Below are 18,529 nucleotides of genomic sequence, written 5' to 3'. Positions count from 1 at the left end.
GTAACACTGCCTCATTGTTAATGGCAATTGTCAGTGACTGCCTGATTTTAGCAGCAAGGGATTTGGTGGCTTTGCAGAGTTTTGCTATGAGGTCTCCCCAGCTGTTTGTTGCTACCGAAGCCTGGACCTCTCCGTGGTTCTCTTTCTTCTCTCGTTGCTGTAGTTGCCTCCTGTCCTTTGTGCATTATCACACTCCATGGAAATCCTATCTGGGGACCTCTTGGTACCAATTCTCCTAGCTCCTGCTGGAAGAGCCCTTTATATATAGCCACCTCATGGCCTAATCCTCCCTCCCTTCTCTTCTCAACCTCAGTTTTTGCCATGAAAATCCTAAATTTCTCCCTGCCTAAAAGGGCCATTGATAAAAAGGAAATCTGTATGGGAGCCATGTTGTTGGAAACAAGAAAACAGTGATCTTCTACTTTGGGAGTAGGAGTATTTCCCTATTCCTCCTTTATGGGACTTTAGTGTTTCCATCTTGGTGTTGTGGTTTTGGGATACCCACTCTGAGCTGAGCTATATTATGGAGAAACTTACTTTCTTGTTGACGGTTAGGGAGACAAGTTGTTAGTGTCTGGAGTTATAACTCAGATTGCTATTTGTCATGGAAATAATGCTGTAGCTGGCCCCTAATCATGGTTCAGGTATAGTGTACATTTAAGAAGTTTTGATCAACATTTAAGAAATTTAAAATTGTTTCTTGGGGGGGAATTGTATTTCAAATTCTAAATAACCAATAATACAGTACAGGAGAACTTAAACAACTGTGCTTTCTTTTTTTGTTGTTGTTAAGATTTATCTTTTATTCTAATTGTGTAAGTCACATACGAAAAATAATTTCAGTGGACATCTAGAGTGTTTGCAGGTTTTTTGGATTTTGTTTTGTTCAGAAACTAATGATCATAAGCACATTTTTTTCCACTGAGAAATAAAGACATATATCAGTGTATAAGCTTAAGGCATATAGTGTGATGGTTTGATTTACATATTGTAAAATGATCACAAATAGGTAGAAAGAAGAAAAGAGTGAAGAAAAAGATTTTCTCCTTGTGATGAGAACTTTTAGGTTTTACTCTTGAAGACCTTCCTATATATCATGCCGCAGTGTTAGCTGGAGTCATCATGTTGTACTTTGCATCCCTAGTGCTTATTTATAAGTATGTTTTTGAGAGGTTTATAGGTTAGAGACCATCTGAACAATATTGTGGTAGCAGTATTTTTGAAAGCAGTCAAGAGTTTAAATGAATCATCTCTAGGGGACTTTTGGGTAATTTATAAACAGTGATACCTGCTAGATAGAGATTTATATTTTAATCTTTCTAATTATGAAGAGTCACTGGGATTCCTCATAGAATCTATGGCCTCTAGTGACTTGTATCTCTAAGAATATTAAAATGAATTTGTATCTCAGAGATATTATAGCTAGAAATCGTTCTATTTAGGATCATAGTTTTGAGTTTTTGTATATGTTAAGTGAAAACTTTATTATGTGTCTTAAGCTTTTTTATTTTTGTTTTTTTAAGCCCGGTTACTCATTTAAAATTATTTCATCAGTGTTCTTCTATAAAAGGGAAAAAATTACATACTGAACCCTCATATACTTATCACCCAGATTCAGCAATTATGAATATAGATTTTAACTTCAGGAGATGTTGGCTTTTTCTTCCTGTAACTATCCTACAAACCAGTATGCTAATTTGCAATTTTTACCTTATACAGATGATGTGATGCCAGCCACTTACTGTGAAATTGACTTAGATAAAGAAAAGAGAGATGCATTTGTGTATGCTATCAAAAATCACTACTGGTACCAGATGTACATAGATGACTTACCAATATGGGGTAGGTATTATATTGTGTGTTATATTTAAAGTTTGGGAATATTTGCATGATAAACATGACTTATTGTAATGAGTCTTAAGGTGTTTGTACTCTGAATCAGTAAATGTGTTTTTGGTATTTTCCACAGAATGATTTTATGGTCCCCTATTACTTGAAGTGGTTTTAACATTGCCAAACCTTGTATGAAACTCCCTCAAAATACGACCTTTATGTAGTATAACTTTTCAGATTCAAGGAATTAAAAGGTATTTTGAACAGAAATATCCTCCCTTCTCCTTTTTTTTTTTTTTTTTTTTTTTTTTGTATCTTATTTTGACTTATTCTACCAAATACAACCAAAGGAACTAAATAGGATTTTGAAGTTTTATTTTGGCTTTCTCTCATGGCGAACTGGTAATATGGTTTTTAGATAAGACAGTCTCCTGAATTACTTGTTTCAGTATTTCCTATGTTATTTTCCAAAACACTATATGTTTAACATTTTTTTCATGGGTTTTTAAGAATTTTATTTTTAAGTCATTTCTACACCCAACATGGGGTCAGACTTAAAACCCCAAGATCAAGAGTCGCATGCCCTACTGCCCCACTGAGTCAGCCAGGTCCCCCTAAAAATTTTTATTGTTTTAGCTCTTACTTATCTGTATTAATGGAGAGGAATTATGGTGTAGTTAATACAAACCTGTGTAAAATCCAAACTTTGTATTGGACTTGATAAATTATTTTATATTTTTTAAGGATATATTTACATGTAGCCTTGCAGGAGAACAATATTAGGGAAAGGAATTACATTTATGTACTGTTGAAATGAGTTAGCAAGTTAGTATAAAGTAAGTGAATATTATAAAAGGGGCAAAAAAACCCACCACCAACAACAAAAACCCCAACCTGGGTAGTTGTTTACTTACTGCAGTTGGCAGGGCATTTGGGGATCACAGTTGCTCTTTGTCCCTTTGTTTCTCATATGGGTGACAGCTTGCAAGACACAGGGCTCTGCCAGATGTGTACTAGTGACTGGGTAGGTCCCAGAGCTGGTTTGGCTGCGTGAAGATGGTGAACTTGTTAAGAATCTGATTAAATTGTTTTTAAATGCAAAGCACCGTGAGCTATCAGACAGTGTGTTTGATCATATTATTCTCTTAGTTTTGTTTTATTTTTTCCTTTGGACACCTGTTCTTATATACAATGAATATTTTAATTCTTAAAATTGTTAGCAGACTACTATATTTGTGAGCAGCAACCTGAAATACTGAAAATATCAGACCAGAGTTTAATGTAGTGCGAAGATGAAATTTGTAAGAAAGTCAATCTCAAGATATAATTGTATGCATCATTGCTACTCTGTTGCATGTTAATTAGGTATAAATAGTAAGCATTTCATATAAATGACTGTAATTAGTATTACATTAACACCAACATTTCTGTGATCAGCACGGGTAGCAAGAAGACGTGCTGAATATTCACTCAAGATTTCTGAGCCTGTAGTTCAAGAGAACCCGTTAGTTAGGGTCTCCTCATTTTTTGGTGAGAGAGCAGGTTCCTCCCGTGCTCTTTTCCATTGCTTTTGGGTTTCTTCTCCGGAACCTTAGGGTTTTTTCAGTTTTTTCTGTGGGTCACCTTAGCAACATGGCAACTGTGCTTTCCTGTCCTAAAATAAATCTTTTTTAGCCCTGGGATTCTAGGGTCTGCCATGTTTAGGAGAGTACATTTGGGTGTCTGAGAATGTCTGAACTATGGGAATTTTTGGCAGAAGGAAAATTCTTATTTGGCTTTTTTGGGGGTAAGTGTTTCCATGTCTTTTAAAAGCCCCGTAGAGAATAGCTTACTAGGTGTAATTGTGTCTCCACTCCCAGAGTTTTCACTGTAGATAGGTAAATAAACCTTGGTGAAATTAATTATTAGAAAGATTTCATTATCCCTCTGCAACCCCAAACACAGTGATTAACTGTATTCCTTGAATTTGTATCAGTTTGAGAGAAATTTTTTTTATTAACTTTGGCTAATAAGCAAATAAGCTTAAGAGGAAGAAATGATCTTTTCTTCCCCTAATACTTTAATGAGATGCATTGACCAAAGAGGGAAGGCCCTAAGGAGTCGCTTTTTAGTGGATGAGGCTCTTGGAAAGTCTGTAGGTTTGATAGATAGATAGACATAGATAACTAGCTGACAGTATGAGGGTACAAGGGGTAGATCTCAACTACCACCTGTTGTCCTGACACTGTTTGGGTGTTCTTTCAGTATCCCAAACTATGGTCAAAATTATCATTTTTGGGGTGGCTGGGTGGCTCAGTTGGTTAAGTGTCTTCATTTGGCTCAGGTCATGATTCTAGGGTCCTGGGATCAAGCCCTGTGTTGGGCTCTCTGCTCAGCAGGCAGTTTGCTCCCCACTCTCCTTCTACCCCTCCCCTCCTGCTTGTGCTCTCTCTCTCTCTCTCTCATAAATAAATAAAAAATCTTCAAAAAAACCCCACCAAAACCAAAATGATCATTTTAAACTAGTGCCTCATTAATATTTGTCCTCAATGCTCCTTTTGTTTTGGTGATTTCCCAAGGATAGGTCCAGTACTTGAAGCATAAAGAGGAGGCATTTTAAGTTTTGTTATTGATACACACATAAGTGCAGCTTACTTAGGAAAGTGTAGATCTCAGGCTGTTAGAGAAAGTACTGGATTGGGTCTCTGGAGAACTTGGTTTTAATTTTAGTTTGACTACTACTAACTGGATGACCGTGGCAGATATTGACTATACTTCCCTGAAATTTTCAGGAATTAGGAAGTAATACGGTGATAATTAGTACAATGAAGGTGATACTCATGACAAAACATGAACTTTGAGGACTAAGTTAGTGATGGATTTTGCTGACTGTTCATGGCATGACCATGGTTTATGTTTGCCAAGTAGTTATTTTTTTTAATTTAATTTTATCTTTTCAGTGTTTCAAGATTCATTGTTTATGCACTACACCCAGTGCTCCATGCAGTACGTGCCCTCCTTAATACCCGCCATCAGGCCCACCCATCCCCTGATCCCCCCTCCCTTTTCAGAATCCTCAGTTTGTTTCTCAGAGTCCACAGTCTCTCATGCTTTGTCTTCCCCTCTGATTGCCCCCAATTCACCTTTCCTTTCCTTCTCCTAATGTCCTCCATGTTACTCCTTATGCTCCCCAAGTCAGTGAAACCATATGATAATTAACTTTCTCTGCTTGACTTATTTCACTCAATGTAATCTCCTTTAGTCTTGTCCATGTTGATTTACAAAAGTTGGGTATTCATCCTTTCTGATGGAGGCATAATACTCCACTGTATATATGGACCATATCTTCTTTACTCATTTGTCTGTTGAAGGTCTGCCAAGTAGTTAATAAAGTGTAGAAGTCCAGCCTGTACTTGTGTCCTTTTCTAATGATGAAGAATATGCTTGTTTATAAAAACTTTTTTAATGGGCTTGTAGCTTCTACCATATTTTAAACATTAAGCGATATTACCTTGTATAAAGTGTTATTTCTTTTGTAGGTATTGTTGGTGAAGCAGATGAAAATGGAGAAGATTACTATCTTTGGACCTATAAAAAACTCGAAATAGGTTTTAATGGCAATCGAATTGTTGATGTTAATCTAACTAGTGAAGGAAAGGTGAAACTGGTTCCCAATACTAAAATCCAGATGTCATATTCAGTAAGTATTAAAATGTATAGAAGAAGAAGTGTTTGTGACCTAATAGTAACAGTTAAGTGTGTTTTACTATTTTAATAAATGAAAATAAGGTAAAACAAAATATTATTAAAACTGTATTTCCTTAATGTATATAAGTAAGCCTTCTAAAAGCAGGGAGATTTGCCTCAGGTCTGTATTACAGAATTTTGGCATTTGCTGGACTTACCATTGGCTACAGCAAAGTTTACCATTGCAATTGAGCAGTTAGAGCTAAGCTAGCCATGTCTTTTCATGGTTACATTTTTAGATTGCAGCATACCTTGTTGTTTCTCTTTCCTTTTTACTGTTGCAGATAGAGATGATGCTGTATTGAAAATTGCTGGATGGGTATAGTTTACCATGTTTTGCTTTATCAGTTGGAATAAGATACTCCTGCAGAGTAAGAGCTTCTCAGAGCTCTTTGCAACTGTCAAGTTAATTCTGTTCCATTAGGATTAAAAATAGTGGAAAGAAGAAAAATCTGATGTAGGTAGCCTCTCTTCTTTGCCAGTTTTTTCCCTGATAACTGGAATGAATCCATTGCTAGTAGCCAGTTTTTGAAAGTTTTTTTTTTCACTCATGCATATGTAACTAGTGCAAATGATATTTATGTAACTGAACTTCTAAAGAAGTTTGATAATTGTAGTAAAACTAACGCGATCTAAAGTCAAAAATGGATAGATTCTTATTTTAATTGGGATAGTTAATTCGTTCTTAACGTATTTATCAGGTCAAAGTATACAAGTCAGCAGTAGTTAATAGTCCTTGAAAACTGAAGTGATCCCTCTAGGTAAAGTTGGAATTTCTGTTAATACACAGAGAAGAAAGTTGGTTAGTTTTTTATCTTAGGTGTTTCTGCCTCTCAAATTGGCAGTAGCTTTCTACCATTTCTCTAGCTTCTTGTTCTAAGTGTCCAGATCTTTACTAATTTTACTCAGGGTTTTGTTATAAGCTTATTAATTTGTTTACTGGCATTTACTTTTAAGTGAAAAAATTTTTTTTCAGGTGAAATGGAAAAAGTCAGATGTAAAATTTGAAGATCGATTTGACAAATATCTTGATCCATCGTTTTTTCAACACAGGGTAGGTAAATTGTGTATTTTGAGACATTGATTATGTGCTCGGTCAGTTTAACAAACACTAACAAGCATCTACCATATGTGGGGCACTGTGCTAAGGCCGTGGAGTTCAGACACATTGGACTTGTGATTTCACATGTAAGCTTAGAGTCCTAGGGTGATAAGAGAGTTTTAGGGGAGCAGTCAAAAGCCCCCTTCATCATGCCTATGCTTTAAACCAATTTTGAGTAACACAGGAAAGATGAAACAAACCAAAAACCAGAATTTTACTTTTATTATTAATGATGCTGATACTGAAAAATGTGACTTATTTTGTAGGCAGGTGGCCATGTTAATATTGAAACTCAGAATTAGACTGACTTCTTGCGCTCGGTGCTGGGCTATTTCAAGCTTCTGTATGTGAGCACCTGCCCTTGAGAAACTTAAAATGTGCAGAAACAGAGCAGAATGTGTGCTTCTAGAAAGGAAGGGATGAGAGTGGAGTGAGACCAGAAACTTTTGCTGGTAGAAGTCTTTTCACATAAGAAGGAATATCAGGACTGGGAAGAAATGTCCCCACTTCCCACCAGCAGACTCAAGATGGAGCTCAGTTCTTACGTCCACTGGCATTGTTGCTGATTTTGTACAGGTGGTAGCTTTGGTTCTTTATAGGAAAAAATGGATTTTATTTTAGTGGTTTCCTCCTTCAAGGATAGAGATGAGAGGACATCGGAAGATAATGGAGTATAAGGGGATATATCCATTCTTCTTTCTTCCTGACTTGGATCTTCTGTCTTCTGATCTGATCTTTTGGACTGGAATGCTGAAGTTTATTGGTAATCTAAGTTTTTGTGGTCTAGTATTCATATCATTGCTGCCAGACTTCACTGGAACCTCTCACTACTTCTAATTTTCCTCTGGGTCCTAGCATGTTACTCCTGGAGCTAAAATTTCCTCCCCAACCTCCTCTACTTCCCCTACCAGCAGAGTGTTCTCTTCAGATGTCGTGTTCATGCAGTCTTGACCATGGTTGAGGTATAGGCACAAAGAACTTAAATGTTTAGATAGTACTCGAAAATACGAGGGCTCTCAACTGACATTTTCTATTGGAATACGTGAGCCTGCCTTGTTTCTCATGCCATTGGGGGTTGATAACTTGAGGGTAAGGCTGCCATTTGGCATTTTCACTAGTAGAACAAGGTCCCATATTTCTCCTTTCAGCAGTTATTAACTGAACACCTGCTATGTGTCAAGCATGGTACTAAGTGGAGTACATTAGAGAATGAAAGTCCAAGATTTGCATTCTCTTGGAGCTTACCCTTCTAGTAGGGGGAGACACGTAATAGACATACTAAGTTAAGGGTATAGTGTGTTCAAAGATACGTCCTTCAAGAAAGAGCAGTGGACCAGGAGTGCCACAGGCGAGGCTAGTTGTAGTTTGACTGTGGTGCTCAGAGTAAGCCCCTGAGATGGACTTTGGAGTCAGCCCCTGAGATGGACTTTGGAGTCAAAACTTGAAGGAGTTGATGGAAATCAGGAATATGGATATGGGGGGTAGTGGAAGATTCATATTCCAGACAGGGGCAATACCTTTGAAAAGCCTATTAGGTGGGAATGTGCTTGGGGAGCTTGAGTAATAGCAAGGAGGCCAGTGTGGCTGGAGCAGGGGGAGGGGAGGAGGGGTGGATGAGGTCAGAGAGCAGTGGGAGCTAGACCATCCATGGCTGCTGGGGAGGCTTTGAATGCAAAGAGTGCCCGGTAGTGTTTTCTTCAGGGAATGACAAATCGCACTTCTTTTTTAAAAGGATCACTCAGCTTATTATGTTGAAAAGAGGCCATGTTGGAGAAGGGGAGAAGCAGGGAAACCAAGAGGCTGTTGCAGCAGTGCAGTGAGAGGGGAAGTGGCTCAAACCAAGGTGTAGTGGGGGAGTTGGTGAGAAGATGTCAGACTGTGAGCATATTGTGAAGGGGAGAGCCGGGTGGGATTTTCTGATGGAGAGCAAGATGAAGAAAGGTTGACAAGAACTCTACAGAGTTTTTTGCCTGAGCAACTATTAGTTAGAGCCACCATCACTGAGGCAGAGAGTCCATATTTGGAGAAGGTGCGGAGGGGAAGCTCAGAGTACAGTTGGGGGCATGTTGGTTTTAAAGTGTCCATCCAAAGACATCCAAATGGAGATACTTAGCACCGAGCCCAGTATATGAATCTGGGGTTCAGGAGAGGGGTCTGGGCTGGAGATACGGATTGTGCAGCCATTGGCATATAAATGGTATTTAATAAAGCCATGAGATGGGATGCAGTTACCAAGGAAGAGTATAAATAGAGTATACAGTAGAAATAGAAGGGGACTAAGGACTGAGTGCTTGGGGGTGGTAAGAAAAGATTGGGAGAGTAGGTGAAACCAGTTCAGGCTCTGGGGAGATCCCAGCAAGGTAGGAATGGAAAGCTTTTGTGGTGTTCTGGAAGCCAAGAGAAGAAAGTGTGTCATGGAGGAGAGGGAGATTAGTTCTGCATTGTTGCTGCTGGGTCAGGTAAGGTGAAAGTGACTTTCAGATTCATTTGAAGTCATCCATAAACTTGATAAAGAGCAGTTTGGGAGTAGTGGTGGGGCAGGATATGAACAGAGCTGGTATAAGAGCATGGAGGAGAGGAGTTGGAGACTGCAAGTTTGGCAGCTAAGGGGAGCAGAGAAATGATGTGGTAGGAAGTAGGAAGGATGGAATCAGAAGGTTTTATTTTGAGATGTAAGAAACACTTTTATACGTGGAAGGGTTCAGCAGCGAGTGCAAAACTGACAGTGCAGAAAAGAGAGAGGAGAATTACTGCAGCCAGTTCCATAAGTAGGCGGGAGGGGCAGGGTCTACTGGTTGACAGTAGAGATGGTTTCTGGTACTACCAACACAGGGTCAAGAGCATGAGCTGGACACACAGTGTTGCTGCCACCCACCTAACCATGGGCACAACACTTGGTTCCTCAGCTTTCTGCCTCCTCCATAATGGAGCACAGATCGTAGTACTGTGCACTGTTGGGATATTCCATTCGATAGTGCACATAAAGGCCTTAGTTCCTCTTTGACACATAGCTGGTGCTTAGTGAGTGGCACCACTCGGGTATGTATTTCTCCAATGTCCTAAAATTTGTGACGAACCCTGGGTGCTGCTTTTGGGTTAGCAACACTAGGGGGTGCTGGAGTCAGCAGTTCATAAGATTAGTAAGCCTTTTGTGATATCTGGTTTCTTCATTATTTTTAAGAAATACTTCCCTTGATATAATAGTTTTGAAATCATAACAACATTTTTTAATTTTTGGAATAAAAGGATATTATAAAATGTCAGGTTAATGGTAGTACCTTATAATGGGTATTGGTTTAAAGTTTATGTCTCAGATTAGAAAATAGCAGAGAGCTTTGTTAGAAAGTTTTGCATTTTAGGTGTATCTTTCTTACTATTAAATAGTAACTATATAAAACTACTTTTCAGAAATTTGACAAATTGAGAGAAGATAAGAAACATAAGTATAATTTTTCTCATCTTTTTTTGGATCATTAATTTCTCAGGGTGAGAACAAAATCAAATCTGTGGGAAAGTCTATAATTACAGAATGCTTTTATAAATCTTGAATGATACTTTAATGATAAAATTAAATCTTAAATAACCCTTTTTTGTAAATATTTCAGAATATAATGCAGTCGTCATTTCCTTTGTAACTTAAGTAGGTAGTCAATAAATAAATTATTAAATATAGGAAAAAATGATTTTATAAAGAGGCAGAGGCAATTGGCTATCTCTTGTTTTTCAGGGAGAGTCACAGAGTTTGTCCCTTGCCAGAAGCCTCAGGGTGGGGAACAGAGCTAGGGCTGCCCTTCACCCTAATGCATATACTTAGCATATTAGCTCAAGTTAAATCTTCTGAATATGTACCTGTAGTTTAGAGCAGGAGTACATCTATGAATAATGGAATATGTAAATGAGAGGTTATAGGAAGAGTGAAGGAACAAAAGATCATGCAAACACTTTGAAAGATGATAATACAACAGTTTACAACTTGTAAATTTTCCATGTGCTTTACATTTATTATCTTATTAGAACCATATAACCACTCCAGAGCATAGATACCACTGTAGATGGGGACCTTTGGCAATTGCAGATGGCTGGGTAAAGGTGCAAATTTAGGGGGTGCTAAATGAGATGGGGGGATAGCACCTCAGGGAATGAAAGAGATGTAGAGTCTAGCAGAAAGACTGATTTAAGAGTGGAACAACTTCTAGGAGATTGACAGAAGGAATAGGAGGCTAGAAGGAAAATGCAGAAAAATAAATGAAACTGGGGCCTTGCTGAGAGAAGAGAAATTTTGGAACTATCCTTCAGGAACTTTTGAGAATTAAAATATAGAAGAATTTGAAGTCAGAGGCACTGAGTTCTGAGATGCACTCAGAGATCGTGTACCTTGTGATTATAAACCAGAATCTGGACATAATTCTATGACATACGGGTGAGTGAATCAAAATCAAGAGTCTTGGGAACACTGGGACATGATGGGATACCTCATTGTTCTTTGTACCATGGAGAGCTCATGTAGAAGGGAGCAAATAAGGGTGGTAATAGAGAAGATGAACTGGATGGAGGAAGTGAAGCATAGCATTCCGGAGGGTGGCTCAGATCCATGGCAGTCAACTATGATGGTTCAGTCTTTGGAATTTTGAAGAGTTTTCCAGGTTGTTGCGCAGTTAGAGGGAAAGAAAGTAACATTTATTGAATATCTACTGCTCTGTGTCAGTCATGGTATCATTCTTTTTATATGTGTTATGAAGCCATACAAATCAGGATAGTATTATTGTCCTTCTTTTTGATATAGGAAAGCTGGGGTCACGTAGCTAGAAATTGGCAGAGTCTGGGTTAAAACCCAGGCCTGTTTGACTTCAGATTCCGTGTTCTTTGTGTGTGGTGCTAAATAACATGTACCGTGTGGTCCAATTGTATTTTATTTGTACAATAAAATTGATTGGGAAAATATATGTGTACGATAATCATGTTTTTAATGCATCTGAAATTTACTGTAAAGAAAGCCAGTCTTTTTGCATAGTGACTACTCAGCCTAGTGTCTCTTAAGTTTGGATATTTATATAAAAGTTAAAAAAAAAAACTTTTTTTTTTTCGCACTAACATGCTACTGTTATCATGAAACCTATGAATTTTGTGACTGATACTTAATGTTCATGATATTTTATTTTCTGTTATTTTAGATTCATTGGTTTTCAATTTTCAACTCTTTCATGATGGTTATCTTCTTGGTGGGCTTAGTTTCAATGATTTTAATGAGAACTTTAAGAAAAGATTATGCCCGGTACAGTAAAGAAGAAGAAATGGATGATATGGTAAGCAAACATTTTACATTGTGTTTATAAAAATGATTTAACTCAGTGTTATTTTGAATGTTGGAATGTAGTTTACATGAGTTTCAGAATTCAGCATTTTCGGGTTTTAGAAAGGTGTAAAACTCCCTAAGGGATCTCTAATCATATATATTAATGTTTCTACATGGTCTGATTACCAGCCCCCTAATCAAATATATTTGTTTTTTTCAGCAAAACATATGAATGTTCACCTTAAGTGAGATAAATAAACAATACAAATAACCTCTTCTTCACTCTCAAGTTTTGCCACCAAGTGAGAATGTGGCAGGCTTCTGAAACAAACTTTCAGTTTTCAGAGCTTTTGATTTCAGAATTGCAGCAAGGAAGTTGTAGAGCTATACTGACATCTTTCTAATACTGTTAAATACTGCATAAAATTTAGGGAGTGGGTGAAAGGTTTAGTTTGCATTTAGTTTAGTAGGGTCAGAGGGGGGGTTTGTTTTCTAAATTCTTCTACGGTATTACAGGTAGTGTTGTAAATAAGTGAAAGTGTGTTCTGTAGAATATATATTTTTTAAGACTTTATTTATTTGCCAAAGACAGACACAGCGAGAGAGGGAACACAAGCGGCGGGGGGTGGGAAAGGGGAGAGGAGCCTGGGATCATGACCTGAGCCACCCAGGAGCCCCCCGTTCTGTAGAATATTAATGGCTGTTGTGTGCAGATATGCCCTGTCATTAAGTAAGTTTGGAAAGGAGTTAGACAGATTAAAATTTTAATATGCAAATGTGCATTGTGAAGTATCACAGTGTAAAATGTAGAAAGTACATTTGGTGCTTCTCAAACACATCTGACCAGGATTACCCCCAGCCCCTAAAAGGCCAGATTATTTTAAGGGACTGATACTTGTCAAGAACTACTATTTTAGATACTTGCTTCTTCAAGTTGAAAAGGAAAAATTGAATACTTTTAAAAAAGTGCTATGGAGGGTGCCTTGGTGGCTCAGTGGATTAAAGCCTCTGCCTTCAGCCTTCAGGGTCCTGGGATTAAGCCCCACATGGGGCTCTCTGCTCTGCAGGAGCCTGCTTCCTCTTCTCTCTCTCTGCCGACCTCTCTGCCTACTTGTGATCTCTGTCTGTCAAATAAATAAGTAAAATCTTTTTTTAAGAAGTGCTATAGATAGTTAAATAATATTTAATAGATAATATATATAACTTTGATATTTTCCTCATATATTTTCTTAGAATCCAGAATATAAAGGACTTTTCTGCATCTTTAGGGCATCTAGTACTGGTTTCAATCTTCTTTTTTTTCTTTTGTTCTCCACCTGGCCCCTCATTATATTTGTGCCACAGGTGTGATGTAAATGTTCAGGGAACCAGTGTGCTCCTCTCTTATTTTGAGCATTTCTTTTTGCTCCTAGACCTTTTCTTTTTTCCATTCTTTGATATTTTCTGAGCACAACTAGGAGCCACCTTCCTGAGGCCCAGTAAATGCCATAATACTTTATAAGTTATTAAGACAGTGATTATTTTAAATTTGAAATGTCTTTTCTAGATATTTTGAAACCCTTTAAATAGGTATAAGTGTGGAGGGAGGGAACTTTTTTTTTTTTAAGATTTTATTTAATTTGACAGAGATCACAAATAGGCAGAGAGGCAGACAGAGAAGGGGAAGCAGGCTCCCTGCTGAGCATAAAGCCTGATCAGGACCTGAGCTGAACACAGAGGCTTAACCCTCTGAGCCACCCAGGCTCCCCAAGGGGGAGGGAACTTTCAACTGGAGTTGTAACTTTTCACCTACTTTATGTATTTTAATTTCATTCTGAATGATTTTCTTTTCTCTCTGCATATATATGTATATAGGATAGAGACCTAGGAGATGAGTATGGATGGAAGCAGGTACATGGAGATGTATTTAGACCTTCAAGTCACCCACTGATATTTTCTTCTCTCATTGGTTCTGGATGTCAGATATTTGCTGTGTCTCTTATTGTTATTATTGTTGCAATGATAGAAGATTTATATACAGAGTAAGTACATGTATTTAACTTTGTTTTTTCTTGTTCTTAAACATTTTAAGTCAGTCAAAATTAAATATTTGCTTATTTCAGTTATCTTAGAATTTAAATAGCATGAATCTTATTATTGCAGATAAATTAAATAATGGATAGTTATCCTCAGCTAGGAGTGTATTTTTCTGTCACGTGCTAAAACTTACTAGCCTAACTGAACATTTTGGTTGGTTACAAAGGTTATGTTTCATTAGAGGTTTGAGCAGAGTTATTTATCAGCCATTGCTGTTTGACGAAATGAATAGGCATTTTCTTGAAAGCTGAAGATGCAGTTAGAGCTTTATGAGACACACAAGGAGTTCACAGTTATTGAATTAGTACTTCATGTTTATCTTCTAAACTGGGAGACTCTCTACAGAGCAGAAGAGAAATAATAAATAATATTTAAGAATTTTATATTTAATTTTAATATTTAACTATTAAATAATAATTAATAGTAAAAAGGGTAGTAGAAAAGGCACATGATGTTAGAAAACTAATTGAATGACTTATCTTACCTTTACATAGTTTCTAGTACATTTTCTTCTTTGAGAACAGAATTGGTTACAAGAAAAGTTTTTGGATTATTAGAAAAAGTTATACATTCACAAAGATCTTGTCGTTTTGAATGGTCCTATAACCTGTGCTCAGAGAGCCACAACCTCAGCGAAGCAGACACGCTCTGAGCCCGGGTGGCTGGGGTTCTCACTCAGGCACTTAAGACACTGCCCCATGAAGTTCTCTCTCAGCATGACAGTTGTTTCCAGTTACATTTCATAATACATTCTTTCTTATATATGCCTGGATTTGGTGGACAAACAGTAAATTGTTGCTGAAAGAATAGCTCTTGATTTTTATGTTAAATATTTAACATTAATAAATTACTCTTTCTTCCTCTAGACCAGAAGCTCCTTGAGAGCAAGGATTTGGTCTTAATTTATCTTTGAATTCTCAAAATACCTACTTAAACATGTGAAAGTTACTCAGTGCTTGTGAGCTGGTGAATGTATTAATCAGTAAGGCTATTTCTCTGTAGTTTTTTTTTTTCTTTCTTTCTCTTTCTTTAAAATTTATTTGACAGACCGAGATCACCAGTAGGCAGAGAGTCAGGTAAGCAGGCTCCCTGCTGAGCAGAGAACCCAGTGCGGGGCTCGATCCCAGGGCCCTGGGATCATGACCTGAGCCGAAGGCAGAGACTTTAACCCACTGAGCCACCCAGGCGCCCCTTCTCTGTAGTTTCTGTTATATTTCTTTAATATAGCCTTTGCAATTTATTTACTGAATAAGCTTTAAAATAATTCTCCAAAACCTAAATTTCAGTGTTTTGGTGGGTAGTTCATTTTTTTGGATATAGTATATTTCAGAGGAACTAAATCCCAAGTACAAGAAAAATAGTTCAAATCTGCTGTAAAGGCATGCTTTTCCTTAAATACTGGATTAAATTTGTCACTTGGGCATTGACATTGACTGTACAGTCACAGTCTTCAGAATTACTAGTGGGCAACCTCTCCTAGAATTCAGATTCTTTCCTTGTTCCTTCTCAGATGTCAAGGTTACAGTTTTGACAATTCATTTTTTAATGCAGAATCTCTTTTGCTTATGCTTTAGAAATAACTTCAGAAATAAGAAACTTTCTAATAAATGGCATTAGCTGGCAAGTCATGCACTGTTATTTTAGTCTGCCATTATTAATGGTCCTTCTGTGTTGTTGCTTATTTGAAGTGAGCATACTTAATCATATCATTAGTATTAAGCCTGTGAGTATTATTTTTATATCAAAGTGACTAACATTGTTGAGGTTCCATTACGTGCTTCATACACATTAGCTGTTTTAATTTTCATGCCAGTCATGTGGAGGGGCTGCTGTTCTCTCCATTCTCCACATAAGAAAAGTAAAGTTCAGAGAGGTTAAGTAATTTGAGATCATACAACTGTTTGTAGGGGTATTAGTAAGCTGGGATTTGAACCTAGGCAGCTTCATTCCACAACTCGTTTCCTAATTTGGTCTGCTCTGGAAGTGAAAATAGAGATAATAAAAATGCAAAGTAGTAAGAAAATATAAAACCTTGCACATGACATTTGTAAGACTCACTCCAGAGTCAGAATGATTCTAAAACATAAAAGGCAGATAATGTAACATGTGAACATTTTTTTGTGTTGGTGATGACCGTAACAATCAGAGAAGAAAAAATAAGTAGTTAAATAGAGGATCAGTATCAGTGTAGAGACCTGTGAGTGTGATATTAACTCCTGAGAAGCCATAGTGTGGGAGAAGCTGTGGGTAAGTCTGGAAAAATACTGCTGCTTTCTTACTTTGGGCGGGCAGTGGTGAGCTAGCAAGTGTAAGCAGCTCCTGAGATGTTTCCCGCCTCGAGTCTTAGAGATGTGAACGAGTAGGCGGTTCCCTATGTCAGCAGATTCAGTGTAGATGAAGATGGTGTATTTTGGGTGGAAAATGCCCATAGAATATTCATAAACGAAGAGATGAAGGGTATGTGTGATTTTTAAAACTGTGACTGATAAAATTCATTTAATGCAGTGTCTCTGGGGATTGCAAGCTTAAATCCCTGCTAGGCATTTTGGACTCTCAGTCACACGAGCATTCCTTTTGAACCCTCTCTGCTGATACTAAAAGCTTCTGACTGGTAATGGACAGGTCTTAAACTAAAGCAGCCTTTCAGTTTTCAGCATGGCTAGGCCCGTGTCAGTCTTCACACACCCAGTTCCAAACAGAGAATGGGTCAGATTTTTTAATGATAATCTGAAAGGAGACAGTATTTGAAGTGTTTGAATTGCTGAAAAGACAAATTTTGCTTTTAAAAACTTTGAGACCCACAATCTTTTAACTTTTTTCTTTTCTTTATTTTTTTTTTTTAAAGTAAGATCTGTACCCAATATGGGATTCAAACTTAGGACCCTCAGACCCAGAGTCACTTGTTCTATTGATTGAGTCCATTAAGTGCCCTGAGACTTAACGATTTGAAACATGGGAATGATATATTCTTAAATTACTACCACATTTATATTTAGCTATATATTGGCAGAAATTAAACACTATAATGTTTTAACTATTAGGTATCATACCCACTTTAAGAAGTTGAGTGTAGGTGTTTGGGCGGAGGAGTGCTACATATTTCAAAACTATATGAAATCTTTGTATTCTACATAGGTATACAGTAAAATATAATAATTTTTTTAATTTGGAAGGTGGTTAATTTATGAAAATTGTATATCTTCCCAGTACACACATGAGTGTGATGTTCTTGTAAATTCTCTTTAAAAGAATATTCTTTAGCTCAGACTGGGGAGATTATATGTTCTTTCTATAGACATTATTTTACCTTCCTAGTTATGCTGAGTTTCAAAAATAGTCTTTACTATTAGTGGTTTAAGTACATTTCTATATTATGGCAAATGATAGTCACTTGTCATCTTAATATTTGTCTTTGCAATTAGGCATTTAAAATATTTTGTTCAGGGGTGCCTGGGTGGTGGCTCAGTGGATTAAGCCTCTGCCTTCGGCTTGGGTCATGGTCTCAGGGTCCTGGGATCGGGCCCCACATCAGGCTCTGCTCAGCAGGGAGCCTGCTTCCCCCCAACCCCCGCCTGCCTCTCTGCCTACTTGTGATCTCTCTCTCTCTGTCAAGTAAAGAAATAAAATCTTAAAAAAAAAATAAATAAAATATTTTATTCAGTTTTATTTAACAGGAGAGTTGGTCTGAATTCTCTAGATGTCATTAGTGGAAGATGAAGTTAGAAATTGTTGATCTGAGGGGTGCCTGGATAGCTCATTCAGTTAAGTGTCTGACTCTTCATTTCAGTTTGGTTTATGGTCTCAGGGTCGTGAGATGGAGCCCTGAGTTGGGCTCTGCCCTGGGTGTGGAGACTGCTTAAGATTCTTTCTCTCCTTCTGCCTTCTGCCCCTTCCCTCCCTTCTCTCTCCCTCTCCAAAAAAAAAAAAAAGGGAAGGAAGAAAGAAAAATTGTTGATTTGGGTTAATGTTGATTTATGGACCTATGGATTTTTAAAAAGTAATTTTTAATAGTATAAAGAAAATGGAATAGGAAGTCTCAGTGTTATACTATTTAAAGTAGTATCACTTATATAGACTATATAACTTCTACTTTATTTTTCATTTCTATCAGTGGGCAAGAATCTTAAGCAATTAAATTATAAAGGGGAATATTCTAATTACTTTTCTTAACAGCTGAATATTCCTATCCATATGATGTGATTGGTTTACAGGATTGCAAAACAATTTTAGTGCCAGCTTCTAATATTTTTGCCAAAGAAATACTAAGTATTTGTTTAGACTATATTATGAAATTTAACTGCAGATTAAAAAAATGAGTATCAGCTTGTGCAATATTAACTAGAAATTCATTCACCAGGCAGCCTTTGGAAATCCTTTACAGTCCAGGATGATATTTTTTGTGTTCTTGTTAAATTTATCTTTGAAATTAAACTAATGTTAATGTGATAGACTCGGTGATATTTTCTTTAAATTGCTGGATTTAACTTACCACATATGTT

The 18,529-nt window shown here is 37.2% G+C and overlaps 1 protein-coding gene across 1 annotated transcript in view; it reads left to right on the top strand.

Moving 5' to 3' along the window:
* Nucleotides 1–18,529, top strand: part of TM9SF3 (transmembrane 9 superfamily member 3) — a 68,820-nt gene that overhangs the window by 18,130 nt on the left and 32,161 nt on the right. The window contains exons 3-7 of the mRNA XM_044240226.1: nucleotides 1,720–1,842; nucleotides 5,352–5,512; nucleotides 6,536–6,613; nucleotides 11,833–11,964; nucleotides 13,809–13,975. Coding sequence (XP_044096161.1) covers nucleotides 1,720–1,842; nucleotides 5,352–5,512; nucleotides 6,536–6,613; nucleotides 11,833–11,964; nucleotides 13,809–13,975 — 661 coding nt within the window. The remainder of the gene's footprint in view (nucleotides 1–1,719; nucleotides 1,843–5,351; nucleotides 5,513–6,535; nucleotides 6,614–11,832; nucleotides 11,965–13,808; nucleotides 13,976–18,529) is intronic.

This window comes from Neovison vison, chromosome 2, assembly GCF_020171115.1.
Source record: "Neovison vison isolate M4711 chromosome 2, ASM_NN_V1, whole genome shotgun sequence".
NCBI classification, from domain to species: Eukaryota; Metazoa; Chordata; class Mammalia; order Carnivora; family Mustelidae; genus Neogale; species Neogale vison.
The sequence above is the reverse complement of the archived record's forward strand: the minus strand, read 5'-3'. Positions and strand labels throughout refer to the sequence as shown.